Source organism: Suricata suricatta, chromosome 5 (genome assembly GCF_006229205.1).
Source record: "Suricata suricatta isolate VVHF042 chromosome 5, meerkat_22Aug2017_6uvM2_HiC, whole genome shotgun sequence".
NCBI classification, from domain to species: domain Eukaryota; kingdom Metazoa; phylum Chordata; class Mammalia; order Carnivora; family Herpestidae; genus Suricata; species Suricata suricatta.
Genome location: NC_043704.1, coordinates 112,440,321 through 112,465,303, shown reverse-complemented (window position 1 = coordinate 112,465,303; position 24,983 = coordinate 112,440,321). Strand labels below are relative to the sequence as shown.

At 41.3% G+C, this 24,983-nt stretch overlaps 1 protein-coding gene across 2 annotated transcripts in view; it reads right to left on the bottom strand.

The window, feature by feature from the left end:
• Positions 1 to 333: 333 nt before the first annotated feature.
• WWTR1 (WW domain containing transcription regulator 1) overlaps positions 334 to 24,983 on the bottom strand; it is a 136,123-nt gene continuing 111,473 nt past the window's right edge. For both annotated transcript variants that reach the window (XM_029940066.1, XM_029940068.1), the window contains 3 exons: positions 11,466 to 11,599; positions 10,206 to 10,318; positions 334 to 3,758 (listed from right to left, as the gene is read on the bottom strand). In XM_029940066.1, the coding sequence (XP_029795926.1) occupies positions 3,574 to 3,758; positions 10,206 to 10,318; positions 11,466 to 11,599 (432 nt within the window). In that variant the 3' untranslated portion in view covers positions 334 to 3,573. The remainder of the gene's footprint in view (positions 3,759 to 10,205; positions 10,319 to 11,465; positions 11,600 to 24,983) is intronic.

Below are 24,983 nucleotides of genomic sequence, written 5' to 3'. Positions count from 1 at the left end.
AAAAAAATTATAGATATATAAATATATGTAAATTACCTAATTATATTTATAAATATATGTAAATATATTTCTATATATAAATTATAACATAACATATAATTACATACACACTTAAAAAAAATCTCAGTGGATTGCTTCACATAAAGTAGAAACCAGAATTCTGTGGATATTTAAAATATTGAAGACCACACCTCTGAGCAAAACAACGTTGGCCTACAAAATGTTCTTTCTTTCATTGTCTGCCAGGAGGGTTACATAAGCATTTCTTCAGTACCACGCAAAGCCTTGAGTAAAAGGAACACACACGAATAATGAAAAGACAAAGGCTCCAAGTGGAAATTGAATTGTATTTATTTTTCTTATACAGAATCAGAGAAGTAAAAACCAGTACCAAACTCCAGGTAAAACGGTTTGATATGATTGATTTGGCTGCATACCTTCTGTACGCACAGCATTCTAAATTAAAAATAAACACACATATGTCATATTACAAAATGTAGAAGTAAAATTTATTTTTAAAAGTTAAAGTACTAGCACATAAATGATGTAGTGTGTTAGGGAAACGGTCTCTGTCAATCGCCTATTTTCCCAGTGAAATTAATCTACAATTTCCTTTTTGTAACAGCTTATTCTTTTTCAGAAGAGTTGTACTTTCAGAAGTTACTGTCTAACTATGTCATGAGAACACTTCTAATTAGCAACACTTCTCTCACCTTCCACAGAGAGCTTTTCCACCAGGCTGGGGCCAACAGCACCCCCTGCCACGAACATTCCACTCGGTTTAACCTGCCTCCCTGATGTTGAGTCAGCGAAAGAAATGGCATTTCACATCCGGATTACTATGGGAAAACACTAGCAACTTAGATTTAGTAGAATTGCAAATCAGTTTTGACAATGTATTTACCTCAAGAAAGTGTGTTTTATCAGGAAAAAAAAATACCTGGAAAGAAAGATCTCTGAAATTATGTTTACGTTTCGATTGTTAATATGCCTTTTCCACGGCACAGGTATTGGATGAAATGTTGAGATTTGCTGATTTAGGACTAAAAAGACTAGATATCCTGGCAGTTCTTTTATAATAAGAAATATAAATAGCACCTTGTCATGAATTCTGCAGGGGTTTTAACACTTAAAATAATAAGAAATACCCTTTAAAAAGTTGTTCTTATGTTTAGATTTCTAGCTTTAGTGTTCTTTAACAAAGGCCCTATTCTATGGCCTTAAAAACAAAACAGAAAGAAATGACATCTGGCTTTGTCTATCAAGTAAACACATAGTCACGGTTCATATTTAATTCTGGAAAAATATTTGTTATGTTCATTAATAAATGTTCCAACTAATTTCACTAAAAAAAATTCTTCTAGTATTGTCTAATGCCACAAGATTACTAGGAAATTCTAAAAATTGATAACACAAATCATCAATGTTTTAACTACTTTAAAAAAGAGGGGCATCTGTTTCTTTTACACTTAATAACCTGAAAATGAGTCTATAAAAATATTTTTAAAAAATACAGTAACACTGCTCAGTTTCATTAGGTCCCTTGTTTTTTGTTTTTTCTTAGAAAGAATGTACAACTCATATTGCTCAAAAAAGAGAAAAAGAAATAGTGCTCCCTTCAATTTAGTAGCAACATAAACATCTACCCCCATCTCTTCGAGAGAGAAGGAATCAGAAGAACATAAACCATGCGTCCTTCGGGAAAAAGAAATCACTTCAATGTGTCGGAAGCAACAGCGGGCGTATGCTCCTGTCCACAGACACGCTCAGCATCGCGGACAGGGCCACGCCGGCCCTCCCCCTCCTTCTTCCACATAAAGTGCACCAAAGCCTTTCCTTCTACAACAGAGTCTACAGAGTCTACTGGTAGAAAAGTTGTAGTAGAAAAGTGTTGCTTTGTTCGTTTGGGGCACCTCTCTGACCTGTGCTTGTCTTGCTTCTGGGGTATGGTCACTTGTCGACTTCCATTTCACAACTAGTCCTTTCCACGATATACCGTGACTTTACTACTTCATCTCTGACCTTTTCACTTGCCTTCTTTCCAACAAGATAAAATGTATTCCGCCTGTCTCTATTCTGGTAGATTGGAAAGGGTCTTATTTAAGATCCCCAATAGACGAGCCCCCTTGGGAATTGAAGGTTCCTCTCAGAGACCTGAATTATTAATGTCTTTCAAAAAGATATTAAATTCATAGATTATAAATAATGTCAGCTCAAAATATTAAACAATCGAGGACTTCATCAGCAATGCAGGCAGAGGTACGTGCCGCGTGATCCTGATGCTCTCTCTCAGTCCTTAAAAGCTAATAAAAAATGTTTTTGGTTACATAAGAGGTATTGAGTACATATTTCATGCCTTTTTATACCAACTGTAGCAAACAGGGTTAGGATAACATACTTAGGAATCAATTTTACTGAATTCAGAAACATATGTCTCCACCATACACCCTCAGAGGGCATTCTTTTTACACGTCAGTCAGAGATCTGCTTCATCCTTCAAACAGTTTCATAGATAAGATTATTTTAAACACTTGAAATCTTGAAAGCAAAACTGATAAGCCTTCAGAATTTAAAAAGCAACAGTTCACTATGTGTGCCATCAGGTTGAAAGCTATGTTGTCCTGATGGCTTCAGAACAGTTTTTCAAAAGACAAAAATACAGTCGCCACTGATGGATCAAAAACATTTGGCTGCCCTTTGTCGTCAGCTACAAAATGATTGTGCTGTATAAAATAAACATCAAATTCTAAGCTGCAATTAAAAAAAATCCAACTTGTAATTTTAAAAAGTTTTGTTTAATCAATGCTCATCACGAGTACCAAACTGGTCTCTTTCATGATATCTGCCGTGTAGGAACGGTGACGCTCGTTCCTGCTCCTCTCCAGCCGGAAGGACGAGTTGTCTAGACGCTACGCACCAGAGTAATGATAAAGGACAAAGTGCAAAAGACCATGGGTGCCTTTGCAAATACAGAGTAAAAAAGAGCCATCAGAACCAGCATGGATTCAAAACTACATTGTATTCCATACGGCAGAGATCTACTATCCATACAATGATTTTTAAAGCTCAAGTTAAATATTTTTTTTAAAGCATTTGGTTCTACTGTCATCAGTACAGTTTTTGAAACTATAAATCAGGTTTAATTTTGTGTGCATTTCCTGGACCGAGCCGCCTGTCACGAGTCACTGCCTGTGGTCAGCTTTTTGTGGCTTATAATCAATTGACATATAAATTTCAACTAACACCCCTAAAGCTTAGACATGGGGCAGCAGATAGAAAAACAGAGAAGCAATTCTGCATAATCGATTCTGCAGAAACAATTCTACATAGCCCCGAATTCACAGGGATTCGGGCCTATGAAAATGAAAATAGAGTATTTATTTGTTTACGTTGCACTTAAGTTACTGTCAATCAAATCCAGGCAATGATTAAACTGGCCACATGGAAAGGAGGGAGCATTGAGTCATGGAGGCAGAAAGCGGTACACCTGCAGACTTGCTCTGCTCCATTGCTTTTTCCAAGGGGCCCAGGAAATGTCAGGTCACGGCTGCATCCAAGTTACAATGGCATTGATTACAGCCAGGTTAGAAACGGCTCGCTTTTGTTGAGAGCAGACTCAACATCATTGAAGAGGGGGATCAGATCTTCAGATTCCAAAGTTCCTAGGTCAACGTTTGTGCCCGGAAGACAATCAAGAAAATCGGGGAAACGGGTCTGCTGAGGATTGATGTTCATGGGTGTCTGTCCTGCGTTTTCTCCTATAACAGAATAAAAGGTGACCATTTTAATTACTTTTTTTAAGTTCTTGAAGAGCTAATGGCTCTCATCTTCATTAACACAGTCCTTACATTTAAACAGAAGATCATACTGCTAAGGTCTTAAACAGTGTGTCTCTGAGAAACTTTTCAGCTACCACATTACTGAAACTGAGTTTGTGGGTGCTCACTCAGAAGAGATGCAGATGTGGGGCACCTCGGTGGCTCAGTTGGTTAAGTGTCCGACTTAGGCTCAGGTCATGATCTCAAGGTTCATGGGTTTGAGCCCTGCATCGGGCTCTGTGCTGACAGCTCAGAGCCTGGAGCCAGCTTCGGATTCTGTATCTCCCTCTCTCTCTCTGCCCCTCCCCAGCTCGTACTCTGTCTCTCTGTCTCTCTCTCCCTCTCTCTCTCTCAAAAATAAATTTAAAATATTAAAAAAAAAAAAAAGAAGAAGAAGCGATGCAAATGCTGGGCGCATCTATCCATTCTGGGTAGACATGTGCAGAGTGGATAAGCCCAGCAGATAGGAAGTCACTGTGGATTCAAACTGTGAGCTATACCTTCCCATGGCAGCTGCATGAAGAGCTGTTTTGTGAAAGGGTAGAGAGGTCCTTCCTGTAATAAATACTGTGTTACAGAGCTATGTAATATTTACCCATGTCATCCCTCTTTATGCTCAGGCAGTAGTGAGGAGTATCCTTTGACCATGTTATTAAAAAGCTGTCTTTATTGATGGATCTAGGGATCATTTTCAAAGTATTTTATAAAGTGAGTTCTGCAAGAGAGAGGGAGAGGGAGGATCCCAAGCAGGCTCTGTGCTGCCAGTGCAGAGCCCGACAGGGTGCTCAGACTCACGAACCATGAGATCATGACCTGAGCCAAAATCAAGAATCAGACACTTAACCCACTGAGCCACCCAGGCACCCCTATTTTTTCTAAAATAGGAAAAACAAGTTTATCTAACAATAATATCTTTTTTTAAATGTTTTATTTATTTTTGAGAGAGAGAAAGAGACAGAGTGCGGGCGGGGGTAGGGGCAGAGATAAAGGGCTCCGGGCTCTCAGCTGACAGCATGGAGCCTGACACGGAGCTCAAATTTGGGACCCACCAGGTCATGACTTGAGCCAAACTCAGATGCTTGACCAACTGAGTCACCCAGGTGCCCTGATAATAGTATCTTTCATCACTGTCCATCATCGAGGTTTGTGCACTTGAGCCCTGCATCACTTAGATTTTGTCTTGTATTATTATGTGTCCTGAGTTTTGTCTTTATAAATTCTCTCTCACCCTTTCTCTCTGTCTCCTGGTAGTTATGTAATAGCTTACAATTCTCTTTGTGTATCTAAAAAAGTCTGCCAAGAAGATCTATGTTCTATGATATAAATATGCACAAGGTTGATAACTATACTTTGAGGAATTTATGTGTGATTGATAAGATGTGCACATATGAATTGTAGTTTTCTCATTCTATTGCATATCTTACTATTGTCTATTAAAATATGTTGTATAAAAAATACTAAAGTGAGTTCCGCAGGTCACCCCTCCACATACACACACACCTGGCACCCCACAACTACCTACTTTTCTCACAATGCGTACGCGTCACAATGCACATGAGCATATTAAGGTTCTGAGAAGTCTTATTGTAAAGAAACTAGTTTTATTTTGTTGAGGCCACTATTACCTAAACCCATTTAGTCATCCAATCCTTATTTTGGCAGAAATTATATCCTAATGGAACTGGAGTCCACAGCACACAACTGAGAAAATGCTGTTCTGGAAAAATGAGATGCCTTGGGTATGACATGAAGAAGAACATACGTTCTTTATGAATAATACTGTAGGAGAAAATGTCCCTTGACCTTGGTGCCAGTGGACTGAGCTTTGTAGCTGTATGACTTTAGACGCACTTAATTTGTCTGAATCTCAGTGTATCCATATGAAATCGGGACTGTAAGCACCTTCTCACACTGGAATAAAGCACCATATAACGTTTGCCACATATCCCGGGTTCCAGGCGTCCCTCATACACACACTTATACACAATAAATATTGGTAATGCTGAGAAAGAAAAACCTAGGACCTCAGTGACTCTATTAGAACAATTGGTTAATTCAAAACACCCTGATCAGTTCTGATGGGATAAAACAGACGCCAGAGACTAAGAGGTTGCTTAGTCGCTGACTAAGGCCAGATTCCGCCCCAGAAGCACTTGTAAGAAACTTGTTAAATTAGCTTGTGTGTCTTATAAGTCCAGTAGCCTTCCTGAGACATGTTCATAGAAATTTCATTATTCTGAGCCAAACCAGAGAAAATTCATTTTAACCATATGCATTAACCAAGGAGAAAAATTACATCTGAGTGATGAGGGAAACATCATCAAACTTCCATTTTGGTGACAGTAAAGCTAAATGGCTCTTCTGTACCTCTCTTCTGTAACTCATACAATATCAATGACAACTGAAATCTTTTAGAGGATTTTCCTTGCAAAAGGCAGTAATTTGAAAAATTGAATCAAGTTCGACATATCCTCAATAAAGTGTCACAGATGTTGAAAAACAGTATCAAAATAGAACAGAAAATCCAAAATAACTTTTATTGCCCACTAGAAGGTAACAGATGGAAATGAGGTTCACAGAAATGATCTACCCTGAAAAACTATCTGATCTAAAATGCTCGGTGTCTTTTTCCCTCATCTCCAGTTAAAACCATTCATTAATATTGATTTCCCATGGGCATTTCATCATAATAATACATTTTATTTTTAGCCAAACACAATCTATTTTAAAGAATTTCTGGGGCACCTGGGTGGCTCAGTCGGTTAAGCGTCTGACTTCAGCTTGGGTCATGATCTCATGGTTCGTGGGTTTGGGCCCTGTGTCGGGCTCTGTGCTGACAGCTCAGAGCATAGGGCCTGCTTCGGATTCTGTGTCTTCCTCTCTCTCTGCCTCTACCCCACTCACCTGTCTCTCTCCCTCACAAAAATAAATAAACATTAAAAAAATTTTTTTAAATAAAAAATTTCTGTTATCCTTTCTTCTCAGACATGGAAAGCATGAGGAGACTAGTTATAAGATCCTAACTAAGGTTAGCAATTTTTAAATCGCTCTCTTTTGGCCAACCTCGAAATCTCTGAGGGAAATTTTTGGCCCTTGCAGTTTTATCCATTTAAAAGGTGGGAGGGAGAGACAAAAAATAACCCAGGCAATTCTTAAAAAGATATGTTCTTCGGATTCCTTCTCTCTTTGAGTGAGAGAGATGGGGGTAGATGTTTATGTTGCTACTAAATTGAAGGGAGCACTATTTCTTTTTCTGTTTTGTGAGCAATAAGAGTTGTGCATTCTTTCTAAGAAAAACCAAAAACAAGGGACCTCATGAAACTGAGCAGTGTTACTGTATTTTTAAAAATATCTTTATAGACTCATCTTCAGGCTAAGTGTAAAAGAAACAGATGCCCCTCTTTTTTAAAGTAATTAAAACATCAATGATTTATATTATCAATTTTTAGAAGTAATTTCCTAATAATCTTGTGGCATTAGAAAATACTAGAAGAATTTTTTTAGTTGGAACATCCATTAATGAACATAACAAATATTTTTCCAGAATTAAATAGGAACCCTGACTACATGTTTAAAAAACCACATATGAATATTCTGGAAGAGTGGATGGCTTCCTAGCCTTTGCTGTCGCTCTCCCCTTTATCCCCCACACATCCAGCTATTGTCTGCATGTGTGATTTGCAAAGGGAGTGCTCCGCTGGCTCGCTTCCATTCATCACATGCTCAGTGGATCTAACAGACCTTTTCTAGCTGCATCCGAGCTGCACCCACCCCCACCTTTTCCTCCAGGTTTCTGCCTACTTCACTGAAGGACTTCACAGACATGACCATAAATTCCACGGACTGACACTCCCTTAACCAGGTTAACTTGGAAGCCTAGCTTTACCAAGTTCAATTTATCCATGACTTCAGCCTCTCAGAAGGGGAGAAGAGAACTTTGGGCCAAGCTCTGGGATCTCATGACTCCCCACAACTCCATGAAGTAAGCACATTATTCCCACTTATAGGCGAGGAATCCAAGGCCCTGGCAAATTCTATCACTTTCCCAAAGTCACCACCAGGAAGTAGAGAAATAAAGATTCACCTTGGGTTGCCTACCTTCAAAGACTATATACTTTCCAGGATACCGCCCAATTTCATACTTTGGCTTCAAAACATTCCCTACTTACCTACCTGAGGTCATTTTTTAAAGCCATAGAATAAAACCCTTCTTTCTTTCTTTCTTTCTTTTTTTTTTAATGTCAGGTTTAGATTTAGATCTCCTGAGTCTTTTCTTACTTAACTTTTGCTTGTTATCATTACTGGATTCCCAGTGTTTAAAAGATGAAAGCAAACAAATTCTTAAACGTAGGAATGAGCTACTTCATAAGGCTGTTCCAAAGAGGACACAATAAACCTCACAGTACAAAATAGAGAGATGAAGAAAGTAAGGGGGGGAAGTGGGAAGGAGGGAGAAAACCTAAGTACTAAATCAAAGAGCAACAAAACAAACACTTCAAACTACTCCGGTGTGACTCCTCACAGGAGGGTCTGTGCAATCGTCCAAACAGGTTGATGACGTGTCCTGCAGGGAGACCCCAAAGCAGATGACCCATTCCACCCCCTGCACTCGGAGGGTACCTGGCCGGGCCTGACTCCTGTCTGACCGGTAGGTTAGCTTCCAAGCACAGACAGCAGTCATCTAAGAACACAGTGTGACAGACACACACACCATGGACAATGCACTGGGGAGAGGACTTATCATCAGAGGACAATACATTTTCTAACGTCAGTGGTGATGGAGGAGAAATTTGCATGAATAATCCCAAATAGTGGACTCCTCAGCTGTCATTTATTTTTGGTTCTAGACTATCTTCTGGGAGTTTAGCACTTTATAATTTAATCTAGATTTGGCTCATAACACCAAATTTGGCTTTTGCAAATGGAGGCCTCACTCCTTGAGGAGACATGGCCAGAAGCCAGCCTACCGGTGGGGCAGGCTGGGAACTAGGTTACTAGGTCAAAGTTACCCTTTTTTTTTTAATATTAAAAAAAAAATTTTTTTTTAATTTTAGAGAAAGAGAGGGAACACAAGCAGGGGAGAGGGACAGGGTGGGGAACAGAGAAAGAGAGAGAGGAAGAGAGAATCCTAAGCAGGCTCTTTGCTTAGCAGAGCCCAACACGGGTCTCAATCTCACAACCTTGGGATCATGACCTGAGCAGAAATCAAGAGGAGGAGGCTCAAAAACAGAGAGAGAGAGAGAGAGAGAGAGAGAGAGAGAGAGAGAGAGAGTCAAACAAACATCAAATGCTCAACCAACTCAGTCACCCAAGCATGCCCTTTTTTTTTTTTAAATTTTAGAGAGCCTGACTCTTCTTTTTTAAATTATTTTTTTAAGTGTTTATTTTTGAGAGAGAGAGAGAAAAAAAGCATGAGTTGGGGAGGTGCAGAGAGAGAGGGAGGCAGAATCTGAAGCAATTTCCAGGCTCTGAGCTGTCAGCACAGAGCCCGATGTGGGGCTTGAACTCATGAACTGAGCCAAAGTCAGGCACTTAACCAACTGAGCCACACAAGTGCCCCTGATTCTTCTTTTTAATTACTGAGGGCCATTACCACATTGGGACCTGGAGCTGACAATTTGCAATCTTCTGAGTTGCTTAACTTTCCAAAAGCCCACTACCAGTTGCTTCCCCAATGCAGCAAATGGCATGAAACGACACACAGTCCACAAGAGGAAAGTGGCCCGCATATTACACCTGCAAGCTAGAAGGGCATAAATATTCCACCGTGGAAGAATGGCAGAGCAGGTGGCGGCATTAATTCAATTGTGAGAAGAGGCTATATGAAGGAAGCAAGGAAAACAAAAAACTAAAAGGAGGGCTTGGGTGACAGACTTGGGAGGAAGGAGGGAGGGAAGAAAAAGAGAAGGAAGAAAAGGAGCGCCTGGGTGGCTCAGTTCGTTGAGTGTCCAACTTCGGCTCAAGTCATGATCTCACGGTTCATGAGTTTGAGAGCCCCTCATCCAGCTCGCCGCTGTCAGCTTGTGCTCGCTCGCTCTCTCTCTCTCTCTCTCTCTCTCTCTCTCTCGCTCTCTCTCAAAAATAAATAAACATTTTTTTAAAAAGGAAGAAAGGAAGGGAGGGAAGGGAAAGAAGGAAGAAGAGAGGGAAGTGAAGGAAGAAAGAAGAATTTTAAAATCCTGTGCCATATATAAAATTGCATTTGTATAAACTGTGGAAGAAGGGACTAGAATTTATTAATAGTGCCTAGGGTCTGGGCGGCTTTTCAGTTGTCACTTTAGTTATTGTTGAGGTGAAGTGTTTCTGGTTGGATGCAGAACAGAGGTGACCAAGGGGATGATGTGAGCGTGCAAACGCACTGCGAGTTCCCGCGGGCTTGGCTCCCACCTGTGTCCATCTCGTCCACGTTGCTGAGGAAGTCCTCCGGGGTCGTCGGGACACTGTAGCACCCCAGCCCCAGGCCGCTGTCAGTGCTCTGCTCCCTCGAATGATACGGCCCTCTGCAGAGCAAAAGGTGGGAGGGACTTCAGTGCAAGCCCGGGCCAAGAAATCCCAAAATTAAGACACAGGTCACAAAAACCCTAAACAGGTGTAGTTCTGTCATTCTGCCCAGCTTTCCAGGAATGAAGGGAGACAGATTTTGCACCTCCCTTTAATGTTAAAGCATGCGCGCCAACGTCAATGAAATTAAAAGACTGTAGGCAAATAAAACTGGCCTTTCATACTAAACTGACACAGATTTCCTTTCTATCTCAAAATAATAATTTGAACAATGTTCTGCAAAGACAGTATGACACCATTTATGTAAATTTTTCAAAAATAAAACCATGTTCGATGTTGCTTATGAATACATACATTAACAAGCAAAAGGAAATATAAAAATAGGTGTGGATACACACCAATTTCTGAATAGTGGCTACAAGAGAAAGAGACAGATTTCAGTGATGGAGGGGGGTGGGCTTAAATACTAACTATAATACTTAAAAAAAGATCTATGAAGTATGGCAAATATGGTTTGGATACACGGGTAAATCCTGTTATTTGTATTATTCTGTACATTTGCAATACTCCCAAGTCCACAATTTAAAAATTCTTTTTCTTCATTATCATGAATTTAAAAATTCCTTTTCTTCATGATTTCAGTTACTGTTTGTTTTCACCTCTCTGTTTTTAAAACCTTTCATAATTGTATTTGTTTGCTACAAGCCTCTGCCAGGGCAGAAAAGACACAGGACATAAAGACCTGCTTTTTACTTGGGTTTAAAAAGCTACAATTAAGGTTTGACTACTTCTACTCATGAACATATTTCTGGCCCAATTATCTTTTCTTTCTGCTCATCTGCTTCATATTTTAAAAACACCCACCTCTTTGTTTTAATTCAATTTTTTTAATTGTAAAAATAGTTTTAGACCCACATGGAAGATGGAGCCAGAGTACCGAGCTCCTGTGCACCATTCACCCGGCTTCCCCAAGGACAACTTACAGAGCCGTTGTCCAATTACCAGCATCAGGGGATGGACAGCTTCCCTCGACCCCCACCTCAAACTTCTAGCTCCTCCCCTTCCCCCAACCAACAACGGCCCATTATACTCTAAGACTACAAAGTAAAGAAAGCAAAAATAAGTCACTCCCTCATGTTAACTTACCCATTGAGGAAAGGATCTGAGCTATTATTAGTGATGGATCTCATGTCGGGGGTCATGGCTGGCGGGCTGACGGCAGCCTGAACCGTGACCAGAGTTTCGGCTTCCATCGGGAGCTGCCTACAGAGGGCGGCTTCCTACAGAAACAGAACAGTCAGAGGGAGAGGCGAGTTATTTACTCACTGTCACAAGAACTGGAGCAAAGTATGTTTCCTATGAAAACTTTTCACCAAATACAAAGCACTTAATGTTCGTTCCCAATCAGACAAAATCATCAGGAGATTGTTACTGTTCTTTTTCTGGAGAAACTCCTTCGGGCGTAAGTCACTTGCTGACATCCGCAAAGTTAACGAGAAGGTCGATCTACCCCAGAACACTTCTGTTAACAACTGTCCCACCCACCCAATTATTTAAATACCCAAATCCTACAAAGGCCTCAAGACCCTTTCTCAGAGACAAGGCTATTTTTATGCCAGGTGCTCGGACCAAATCGAAGTCATTCAAAGCAACTGAACTCCTCTGATCCAGCAGGTACATTCTGGTCTTTGCCATGGACCAGATGTGAGGCTCAACATCAAGCCATATCTGGCAGTTCTGCCTCAACCAGGAGAGCAAAACAACCAGTTAAAAAGTTAGTCAATCAGTTTTTCTATTTGACTAATCATTCTGTTGACCTGATTAAAATGACCGAAGGCTGGGGAACCAAGCAGAGCCAATCCAAATCCCACTAACAACACACTGTTTGATAGCATATGGGTTTCATCAGCAAAAATTAGAACGCCAGAATTATTGTTTTTTAAGCTGGCATTACTTTGCCAAAGAAAGTCAATCCAAAAGGTTATGAATTTGACTGCAATTGCTTTCTCTGGGTAAAACCTCCAAGCAGTCTCTCTCATTTGACAACCATGAGCAGACATCAACTTCCTTTCAAATTCGCTGCTCTTTCCAGAGAAGAATACTTTTAGATGTTTATACTCGCATCCAAAACCAAAGTTCGGCCCTTCCTATATTTATGCCTATCAGTTTCCCACTTTCCAGCCTGAAGTCATTGGTCTTGCCATCCCTCAAACCCCAAAACCATGGCTACAATGGCAAACAGAACATTTAGGCCATCTAAATTACGGTATCTTTGTTAGATCTCTTCCAGCCCCAACATGCTATGATTTTAAAGAGTAACTGCTGTCTAGACAAGTCTAGTGAAGTCATCGGCAATAAAAACTTTCGGTTACTAGAGTTCATTGTAGTGTCATGAGGAGTTATGGTACCATGACTCTTATAAAATGTGAGACACCTGATTGATAAGAAACTGCATTAATTTGTACTAAAATAAACACCCTGGCTAGAAAGGCTTCGGGCATTAATTTGTACTAAAATAAACACCCTGGCTAGAAAGGCTTCGGGCTCACTTCTGTTCATGCAGGTTGCAAACAACCAGAATACTTAAGTAACAAATTTTCTCCAGTAATTCATAAAAAGCAAACCCCCCAAAAAGGAAATTTAAAAAAATCTTAAATGTTTATTTATTTTTGAGAGAGAGACACACACGAGAGCACAAATGGGGGAGGGGCACAGAGAAAGGGAGATACAGAATCCAAAGCAGGCTCCAGGCTCTGAGCTGTCAGGCCTGAACTCATGAACTGTAAGATCATGACATGAGCTGAAATCAGACGCTTAACCGACTGAGCCACCCAAGCATTCCAAAAGGAAATTTTTTTAAAGGTTACTTTGGTTCATAATTCCAATCTTGGAAGTACTTTCTGAATAAGTCTAGAAAAATTAAATTATTTTGTTTTTACATTTTACAATTATTTTCTGATAGCTGTTTTTACATTGCAGGAAATGTGCATTCAAAAATTTGTTCTCCAACCAAAGCTACCTGAGGACCTCATACAGAACCACAGAATCACAGACTGAACCTGGTATGAGAAGACCAGAGTCCACACTCATGCACACTCATACACACTCACACACACAAACCAATCTAAAAACATCTAGTCAATGATAAAATTTCTACCTTTTTTTTTTAAAGCATTTTAAACATTTTTAAAAAATGTTTGTTCATTTTTGAAAGAGAGAGAGAATGGAGGAGGTGCAGAGAGAGGGACACAGAAGATGTGAAGCTGGCTTCGTACTGACAGCAGAGAGCCCACCTTGGGGCTCGAACTCACAAAATGTGAGATCATGACCTGAGCCGAAGTCAGATGTTTAACTGACTCAGCTATGCAGGCGCCCCTCTAGTTTTTTATAAACTGTGAATACAGAGATCCTGTAGGCAATAAACTTCATGACATAAAAAAAATCAACTTTAACTAGCACATTCCATTTTCTAACCATTCTAAATAAATGTGGGGTTTACCCTTAAACTGGTATGGTTTTCAACATACTGCTGCATTTCCTTATATCTGACTAAATTTTCTCACCATACGTCTTTTAAAAAATTTTTTCAATGCTTATTTTTTAATTTTGAGAGAGAGAGAGAGAGAGAGAGAGAAGGGGAGGGGCAGAGAGAAAGGCAGACACAGAATCTGAAACAGGCTCCAGACTCTGAGCTCGGCAGAGAACCCAACAAGAGGCTTGAACCCACAAACTGTGAGATCATGACTTGAAGTCAACTGCTTAACCGACTGAGCCACCCAGGTGCCTGATGTCTTTTTCTAAGATTTTTTGGGGGAGAAGAGAGAGTTCAAGGGAGGGGGAGAGAGAGAGAGGGAGGGAGAATCCCAAGCAGGCAGGGCTGTCAGTGCAGAGCCCAATGCAGGGCTCGAACTCACAAACCATGAGATCATGACCTGAGCCAAAATCAAGAGTCAGATGTTTAACCAACTGAGCCATCCAGGTGCCCCTCTCACCATGTGTCTTAAGAATACTGGTTGAATATGTTTGCACTCATAGGTCTAACAGGAGAACAGGAGAAATCTAACAGGGGACCATGGGGAGGGGAAGGGGGAAAGAGAGTTGGGGAGAGAGAGGGAAGCAAATCATGAGAGACTATTGAATACTGAAAACAGAAACCAAGGGCTGAAGGGGGAGGGAGAGGGGGGAAGGAGGGGTGGTCATGGAGAAGGGCACTTGTTGGGAAGAGCACTGGGTGTTATATAGAAACCAATTTGACAATAAACTATTTTTAAAAAAAAGAATACTGGTTGAATTTCCAATATCAACGTGGTCTGAATTTATTTTTATTTTTAAACATTTATTGATTCTTGAGAGAGAGAGAGGAAGAGAGAGCGTGAGCGAGCTGGTGGGGGGAAGAGAGAGAAGGAGACACAGAATCAGAAGCAGGCTCCAGGCTCTGAGCTGTCAGTACAGATCCTGACAAGGGGCTCGAACTCATGAAGTGGAAGATCATGACCTGAGCCAAACTTGGAAGCTTAACCAACTGAGTCACCCAGGTGCCCCCAATGTAGTCTGACTTTAAATAGAATAAGAATTATTTGTGGAATGTCACTGCATAAAATATATATGTACATAATACATATGAATTATTTGTCTTCTATGATGACATGAAAGTAAAATGTTTAAATTAAAAGAAAAATATCAAAAACTAGCTATAAAAATATAAACTAGCTATAAAATATATAAACCAAACTTTCCTCTTCGTTTAAATTATTCCTGGATATTACAAATAGGCACAATATAAATTTTTACAAGAATGCTTGTGTGTGGTTAAATACATAAATAAAATTCAAAAAGACTATAATAACCAAAGCTGAAAGAACCTATACCATAAAATTTTTTTGTGTGTTTTTTATTTATTTTTGAGAGACAGAGAGAGACGGCGCAAGCAGGGGAGGGTCAGAGAGAGAGGGAGATACAGAATCTGAAGCAGGCTCCAAGCTCTGAGCTAGCGGTCAGCACAGAGCCTGATGCGGGGCTTGAACCCACGAACCGTGAGACCATGACCTGAGCCAAAGCCAGATGCTTAACCGACTGAGCCACCCAGGCGCCCCTGTTAGAACCTATACTATATTGGGGGGAATGTTTCACTGTGCCATCTGCCAATTCACATCTGTTCCCCCATCAAAAGAGGCAATTGATCTTTCGTCTGTAGGGGGCTCATATTATCACTCTCCCCCTACAAATGGCTGACAAATGAGAAAGAATACAAAAAGCATGTTGAATGTACTTGAATAATAACTTTGAAATATCAGACTAGAGTGAGTTAGGAAGTTATCGTAGGGGGCAATGCTCTTTCCAAGATTATTCTTGGATTACAAGTCATTCAACACAGCAGCCAAGTAAGATCAGTTGCGCTCCTGCTCTACACCCATCTGGATGGTGCTCCACAAAGTCCAATGTGACAGCCCTGTCCGCTTCTCCTGCTCAGTGTCTGACATGCTCCCCTCACTCACTCCCCTCATATTTCTCCTCCCACTGCTATCATCTGTACCAAGCATTTCCTCTGCTTGGAACGTGCTCCTCAGATCTTCCCAATGCTCATACCTCATCTACTGTCCACCTCCTACAAATGCTATCTCTTCAGAGACTGCGTGAAATTTTCTTCATAGCAACTTAAGTATTTCTTGTTTTTAGTTTTTTGTAACATTTATTTACTTTTGAACGTCAGAGTGTGAGCAGGGGAGGGACAGAAAGAGAGGGAGACACAGAATTTGAAGCAGGCTGAGCTATCAGCACAGAGCCCAACTCACGACTCAAACTCATGAAGATCATGCCCTGAGCCAAAGTCGGATGCTCAACCGACTAAGCTACGCAGGTGCCTGGCAACTTAAGTATTTCTCTGTCATTCCCATTAGAATGTTAGAAAACTCGACGAGAGAAGGAATCTTATTTGTCATGTTCACAACTATATCCTCACTGCCTAGAACAGTCTAGGCCTACAGCAAGTACTCAATAAGTATCTGCTCAATGAATAATGAAAAATATTACTGGAGTTCAAATGGGAATATTTTAAATTGTGACATAGAAGAAAAGAAGAAACTAAGAACATTCAGTTCTCATCATCAACCACAAATGAATGAAATAACGCCCTTTGTATACATCTCTCAACCAGCCAGGCACAAATTCCGTCCTTGGGTGATGATCCCAGTGCTCTCTTTCTTTCCTGCTCCTTAGACAGAAGATAAGCAGGAGGGCAGCACGGTCAGAAGCAGGAATTCTGGGGCCAGATGCTTGGATGTGAACCCTGACTCTGCCCCTGGCTCTACCGTCTCCTAGCCAGTAAACTTCTCTATCCCTCATTTGGAAAGTGAGGATAATGACAACTTCTACCCACATGAGCTCATTTAATAAATGTTAACTAAGTAATATTATTATACTTCATGTTCTGTATCCAATCCCAGAAAACAAAAGCAAAAATAAAAACAATCTCAGAAACCACACTGGCGTGTGGCACTGATCTACAATGAGTGGTTTGACATTTCTTCCTGGTCAACTTTGACCTTGGAAGGATTAAACCTGAGTGTGAAATTCATCATGATGAGTCAGCAAAACTAAGAAAACAATTTTCTTTACCCCTTCCTCCCTTCCTTCCTTCCTTTTTTAAATAAAGAAAGGTCTGTAAATTTCTTTGTATAACATAAAATTAGTTTTTAATATACATGGAGAATAGCGAGAAGTTTCACTTTACTAATTATATTTTATAAGTTCCAAATCGAGAATTTTTAAAAGTCTTTTTTTGAATGAAAGTAATTTTGTATTTCTGCTCATGAATTAAAGGAGAAAAAAAAAGCCATACAAACCCCAAAGTTTGGAAATAAAAGGCCTAACATCACTAGGATGTCCACATCCAAACAAGGGAGGATTTATTAAAAAAAATAAATAAATTTAGGTATAAAATTAAAGCCCAGACTCAGTATGATTTTGGCTGCCACAGGACATCTGCTACCCTACACACCTGCCTTTGGTTTGACCAAGAAGCAGCAGTTAAGACCGACGAAGGTAAAATAGCCAAACCACAGACAGAAGACGGTGGCACTGGACTAAGCAAACGGATGTGGAAACAGAGGTTCAGTCAGCCAAGGTTGGTCCAGGACTAGACTCAGGCCACCAATTCGGACAGCGGGTGTGGCCGCTGCTCTAGCCTGAGCTGGGACCCGAGCTCCCCCAAGTCCCGGCAGGAGCACAAAGGCTAGGCTGGAGGCACATCTGAGCCTCTTGGTCTGACTCTCACCTCCCATCTCCACTCCAGTCCAGTAGGTATATTCATAAGTGCCTTCCCAGGGTCCCTGTCCTCTCAAACAAGTCTTCTATTTCCTAGACTCCTCATACTTTGGGTCCCTCTTCACCTAGCCCTACCTCCCCCACCCTTTGAGGTTCTGTTGTTCCATCTTTTCCAGAATGCCTTCCCTGACTACCAGAGCCATAGCAAGCCACTAGCTTCCCCTCTCCCAGCCCTGGAGTCCTAAATAAACGTATCCAGCTGGGATCTGAAACCCCACATCTCCCAATGCACTCCTCATCTGGCCCCAAAGCAGCTCTTCCTAGCTGACGTTAAGCTTTCTCCTAGAGCTATCACCACCTATCAGCTCAAAATCCAAGTCCACCAACTCCTTCACCCCCCTAGAAATTCATTCCTTTGTACCTGTATTTACTTTTTTAAAAAGACTACAGAAGCTACCAGGTGCCCAGGCACTGTTCTTGGCAGCAGGGATACAGCAATGAACAATACAGCACAGTGCCCTACCTCATAGAGGATTCTAGAGAGGGAGAAAGATGTGGACAAGGGCCAAGCCTTGTGAGTTCTATCTCCTTGATATCTCCACACTCCAAACCTCCTTTCCATTTCAAGTAGCAGATCAGTATTGCTTCTCTAGATATTCCAATAAGACCTTCCTACTTCCTTGCATGTGTGCAGAGTGTGCACACTTTGCAAAAAGTGACCAGAGGAGAAAAATCAGGCTGGAAGGGGGTCTGGGTCTCATGACTTATGAAGAAGCAAGGAAATGTTTAACCAGAAGAGAGACCTCAGGTGTACGCCTTGCCTTTCAAACTAATGGACTATCACATAGAAGAAGGAAGATTCCTTCTACCACAGATTTAAGGCAGATCTGACGAAGGGCTTTCCAGTTAGCAATCTTGTTGAGTGGTGGGACTGGCTCTTCTCAATTCTCTGGGCTATTGGCCACTGGAAATTCTCAAGCAATTGATGAAAGTTCAATGTTATCAGATATATCCAGAGCTTGGCATAGGAGAAAAAGTGTCCTTGGAATCAGAAAGATTTAAGTTCAAATCCCAGCCTGGCTACTCCCTAACTAGAGCATCTTGGGCTAAATTCTTAATCTTTCTTGATAGTTTATTCATCTGGGGGAGAAAAAGAGTGCTATAAAAGAGTCATCTTTCAGGGCCGTTACAAAGACTTAAAAGCACATTTATAAAGAACCTGGTCCCGTGAGGCGGTCAAAGGAATGAGTTACTGAAAGTGTCACGGGTCTGAGGAGGCAGAATGTCGGCTAATGCTTGCATATCTCTCACATGCGGGGAGCACGTCAGCATTTCATCCTCATGACAACCCAACTGTCTCCATTTAACAGATGAGGAAACTGAGGCTTGGAGAAGTTAAACAACCTTTCCAAGATGTGGCTCCAGACTCTGTTTTTGTAACCACCACACTGACAGCGTGTGGCAGATAAAATCAGGAGACCTCAACTTTCTGGCTCTTTCACCTACTGGCTGTGAGGTGTGGGCAAGTTATTTAATTTCTCTGAGCCTATTTTCCCAGCTATAAAATGGAAATACCCACCCCCTTCCTTCAGGCAGTTTAGAGGAGGACTTGATGAAACAACTTGTTTAACTGTCCTGAACACAGTTTCCCTCCCTGAACCGGGGAAAAGATTGAATCAGACATAATCTATGGTCCTTTTCAACGTATATGGGTGGAGCTAGCAGCCTGGCAATTCACAACACATCGAGTAAAGTTGTACGTTCAGATTTGAAAGGCCAGTTTCAGAAAGATCTGGAAAGCTGCCCCCAGTATCCCCACCCCTACCCTCTTCTACCACAGCTTTATTTTTTTTCCTCTAGCCAAGTTGAGACTGTTGCAAAATAAGGGCTTGAGAATCTCTTTTGGAGTTTGTGGTTGTCCATCTAGGTCCCTGAAACGAATAATTATATGTGGGTTAAACAACAACAACAACCACACACACACACACAACAACATACTCCTTTCCTAGCAGCTGGGGAAGGTGTGGGTGTAAAATAGGGTGAGGGATGTGAAAGACAAATGCTGATTTGTAAGGTGAAGATGTCCCTGGAAGCTCCCCACTGGCCTGCAGCTTGCCTGTGGAATAAATCAACAGAGGAGGTGAGAAAGTAAACAGCAGGTGGAAGCTGCAGCCCTGTCTGTCCTCGGAGGACGGAGCCACTGCAGCCAGCCAGCTCCTGCCCTCCCTGGAATGTACTTCAAAGAGAAACCGGTGACAATAACCCCTTCTGAGGGCGCCCTGTTTGATTCTAGCGTGTGTGGCCAGGGATTCTACAAAACTGGAAGATTGGCTTGTTTTAATTATAAAGGGTGGGGTGAGTAGAAACAAATGAAAAAAATAAAATAGAATAGAGACAATATTTTGAAATCCTAACATTAAAATAGTTATTCTGGTGCACAAAAGTTGCTGTCTCTGCCAAAACCCTGAGGGGCTTCAGAGGCAGAATGCTGAATTATTTACCTTCTTTATAGAAAAAAGAAAATTCCCAATGTACATTTCTTTTTAACTCAATGCCAAGAGATTCTAGAAATTCACTGTCACATTTCCTGGAGCCTCCCTTTTTCAAATACCTCATCATACATTCCCAGCTGCCAGACTGCCGCTATGAAAGAACAGTCGAAACTCACACTTTGGGGAGAGCATTTGTTGAGTCCATAATGGTTACCCAAGGCCTGTTTGTGGCTCTTTCCATTCAGTATGGATACAACAATCTTGTGTTCGTCTATAATCTCTGTTGCCCCTTAGAATCACATTAAGGAAAACATTACAATTTAGATAGTCTCTCTTCACTTAAAAAAAAAAAAGGTTAATGGATTTTGAAATGGTCTCTTTCTTCATACCCTGGTGATCTTATTAAGATCAGAAGTATGAGGCTGTGTTTTTCCTTTTGCAAACTTAGTGACCCATTATTTTAAACATGTGTTCGGTTTATACCATTAAAAAAAAAGGTCCTTGTAAAAAGAATTGATATTATTCCTCAACAATATAGGAGCACAGGGACATTTTAGAAAATGGATTGTTTTGGGGACTTGTAGACAAACGAAACTCTGGCGGGAGTTAGAGCTGAAGCTCTCTAGAAAGCAGGGACCACGTCTGTGTGCTCGCTGCTGTGCATTTAGTACCTGGAGCGTTTGTTGAACAAATGAATGAGTGAACTTAAGTAGCTGGGCTATCATAGATAGATTTACATATTGTTTGGACAACAGTCGACCCTGAAACCTAATTCTATGAAATGCTTTTCTAAAAGCTAAATTATAACTTCGGAAGGAAAGATGTTTTATGAAACAGCCACCATCTATGCTCCATGACCGGCCATCATACGACACTTTTTAACCTCTCTAAATAGCTATTCTTCACATGACAAAAACCAGACTTGAGATCCGTTCTCTCAGAGCAGCGCCGCTCCCAGCCGGGCGTGTCCTCCTGGGCCCAGAGTCAGGAGCGGCCGCTCGTGGCGGGCCGGCGGGCCAGCCGGACTGGAGTGGCTGTCAGGCCGCACAGAAATCTGAGACCTGCCAGAAGAATTCCAAAAGAGGCCTCCCGCCCAAACCCTCTGTCCTCGTCCCGTTGTCCTGGCAACCAGAGGCCAGGCTGAATCAGCAGTTTTGTTTGACAAGCTACATTCTCCCGTCCACGGAGCCCCAATTAGGAGAGAGACAAGGGTAAAAGCAGTGCTGAATTGGTCTAGGAATAATAATGGTTTCTCAACAAGACTGGCCCTGAGAAGGGACAAGGGGGGGGGGGGGAGAGAAGGCTTCTTCACTTAAGAATCTTCCAGGTCCTGGGGGCCGACAGGAAGCCCTGGAGGTTGAAATCTTCAGGGCAGAGCGCCCCCCCAGTTTCATATTTAAATGACTAATACACATGAAAAGAAATACTCTGCTCAGATAAAGTCAGGCCTCCGTTTTCAGGTCAGGGAATCGTTCTTTTAGATGAGTAAACAGGGACTGAGAAGCTGCTTCTCAATTTCTTACCAGTTACCAAAATTTTCCATTTCATTGGGTGAAGTTGCAAACACGCCCTTTATGATATTGAGCAAATACGGTGTTGATTTTTAAGCTGTAACAAAATATTCTACAGTTATTGTGGGCATGTGTGGCTCACGGTATTTTGAAAATCATGTCCAGCCCCGTTGTAGGGAAGGATCGGGGCAGCTTACAGTACATGCCTCCAAAGTCACAGCACAGCTTCCACGGCTGATACAGAGTAAGCAGATGCATACACTTACAATATTATAGTTACTACCCCAATATGTTAAGAAGAAATAACAAAATGGGGAGTATGACATGCTACCAATTTTGTTTTAAAAAAACACAGGTACATACAAAGACTAGAGAGAAATTACCCGCAACTTCACAGCCACTCTCTCAATGTAAAAGTATGAGTGATTATTATGTTCTTGTTTTTGAGTACTTTAAACACTGTTTTACAATGAGTGTGTGTTTTGTCTTTCTTGTTGAAGATTTTACTTCATTATTATTTTAATTTATATACAGTAAGATTCACTCTTTGTGGGGTACACTTCTTTTTTTATTTTTTATTTTTATTTTTTGGGAGAGAGAAAGGGTGCAAGTGAGCAAGTGACAAAGACAAAGAGAGAGAATCCCACAAGGGGCAGAGAGAGGGAGAGGGAGAGAGAAGCGGGATTTACCCAAAGTGGGGCTAATGTTTTATCCAAAGCTGGGCTCATGCTCACCTAAAGCAGGGTTCAAGATCACCCAATGTGGGATTCGAACTCTTGAACTGTGAGATCATAACCTGAGCCGGAAGTCAGATGCATAACTATTGAGCCACCCAGGTGCTCTATGGTATACATTTCCGGGTTTGACAAATCCATGGGGTTGTGAAATAGCTACCCCAATCAAGCTATAGAACTGGGCCACCACCCCCAAAGTTCCCTAGTGCTGCCCCTTTGCAGGCAGCCCCTCCCTACCCACAACCCTGGCAACCACTTCCATTCTCTGTTCCTATAGTTTTGCCTTTTCCCAGAATGTCATATAAATGGAATCATACAGCACATGTTCCTTTTTCAGATCTGGCCTCTTTCACTTAGCGCACACTTTCTTTCATCTCAATCAGAAAAAAACCCTCGTCAATTATATCTTCATAAATTAAAAACATTACATTTTTCTAATTAAAAAGAAAAAAATGTCACAAACTGAATTCAAAAAAAAAATTTTTTTAATATGAAGATACCGGGAAGAACACCTTCAACTGAGATTGCTTTCTCTTCTAGAGTTGCCAGTTCTCTCTTCAACCTGAAGCTGCCTCTTCGTGTTTGGGAAACTTCGCAAAAAATAAAACTCTCATGGATCATGGACAATGGAGAATGTCTTTCACAGAAATTCACTCTCCACAATGTGTGTGATGATGCCTGGGTGAAAGCAGGGAAGCATCCACCCTCCTGCTGTGACTGTGTGCCGCAGACTGGGCCAGGGTTCCCCGCGCCTGTTCAGGGCACCCCTTGGCTTGGAGCACCTGCCAACACTCAAGATAACTCGTCTGTTACCGGATATAAGAGGGTCAACTGTGACTACAGCAACCAATGGGAAGTTGTAGGGCCCATTTTTAATGAAACTCTCCTACTTCAGAGAATCCTGGGATGCCTGGGTGGCTCAGTCAGCTGAACATTCGACATCTGCTCAAGTCATGATCTCACAGTTCATGGGTTTGAATCCCATACTGGGCTCTGTGCTGACAGTTAGGAGCCTGGAGCCTGCTTTGGATCTGTGTCTCCCTCTTTCTCTGTCCCTCCCCCATTCTCTCTCTCTCTCTCTCTCTCTCTCTCTCTCTCTCAAAAATAAATAAATAGCATTTAAATAATAAAATAATAAACATTTAAATATAAAAAGTAAGAATATTACTAATGGAGGGAGGTACCAGAAACTTCACAGCTCCTTGATTCTATTTCTGTAGCTGTTCAACAATTTGTTGGCCTGAAGGGCCACCGAAAAGTAATAAAGAAGTGTCTTAGGCTCACTTTCATACAACTCTGTGCTGTGGTATGTCTGGCCTCTGTTCTAGGAATGAAAGTCAAAGACGGCAAGTAGGAAATAGTTTGAATTTACCCTTCTGGCCACTAATTTGGCTTAGTTCATTTAATCATTTTGCCTGTCTGTTAAAATACAAGTTATCTGAGGGCAGCCAAGTCCCATTTATCTTTTGTTATTTTTCACTATATAAATGTTCGTTGGATAAATAAGATAAAGGAAAGAATGAAAAAATAATTTTCTATTCTGGAAAGAAATAGAAAGTTTCCTTTCTATTAAGAATAAGGAAAAAGGAAGTGTCACCTTAGATCTGTAATCAAACTTTCCTTAAATCCCTTTGTTAATATTCGACATCATTTCAGTAACAATGGTTAACGTTTGAGCCCTGGGTGTTACGAGGTGTACGTCAGATTGTGCAGTGAAGACTGACGAGTTGATTTCTCTGTCCTACAACATCGTCAGACCGTATATTTACAGGACTGATGGCATGGAAGAAGGAAGAGAAAGAAGGAGAAATGAAACCAAATGTTAAGATAGTATTTAATTTATATGGAGCTTTCACACCTATTATAACTTTCAGAATAGTGATTTCCCAAGAATTACAGAATAGATTCATCTACTCATTAAATTTTACCAACCTCCCTTTCCACTACAGAGATACAAACAGGAAGGAGCAGGGGTGCCAACTTCGGCTCAGCTCATGATATCACAGTCTGTGGGTTCAAGCCCCGTGTCGGGCTCTGGAGCCTGGAGCCTGCTTCAGGTTCTGTTGTCTCCCTCTCTCTCTGCCCCTCACTCACTCATGCTCTCTATCTCTCAAAAATAAATAAATGTTTAAAAAAAAGAAAGAAAGAAAAAGAAATAGGAGGGAGCCTCTCGCCTGGACAGTCTCTCTTGGTAGAACTGCAGATAGGTCAAGGCTGCCTGCAAGCAAGGCCCCCCAGAAGTCAGCCTGGACTGCCAGGGCCCTTGGGCAAGCAAGAGGAGAGTCATGCTTTTACAAACTGCCCAGGGAGCGAAGAATATTAAGGCAGTTGTTGACTACCAAGGGCACGGGAGCGGGACAGGATGAGCAACTGGAGGTCTACAGATAATCTTCAGACGTCATTAGGACCACCATTTCCTCTACTCTTATTCCTGTTTTCTATCTAGCAAATTCTAAAAGGCAGCTAAGCAGGTAAGCCGAATATCACCTCTGTTGACAGTCCATGTCCCTGTCCCTGCCCTGGCTTAAGTGCACAAAGTAAGGCAGAAAATCACCTGAAAGAAGAAGGAGGAGGAAGGGGAGGAGGAGAAGGAGGGGAAAAAAAACCCCACCAAGATAATAGACATAATCCACACCTGAACAATCAAGCAACTTGGCAAGTGCC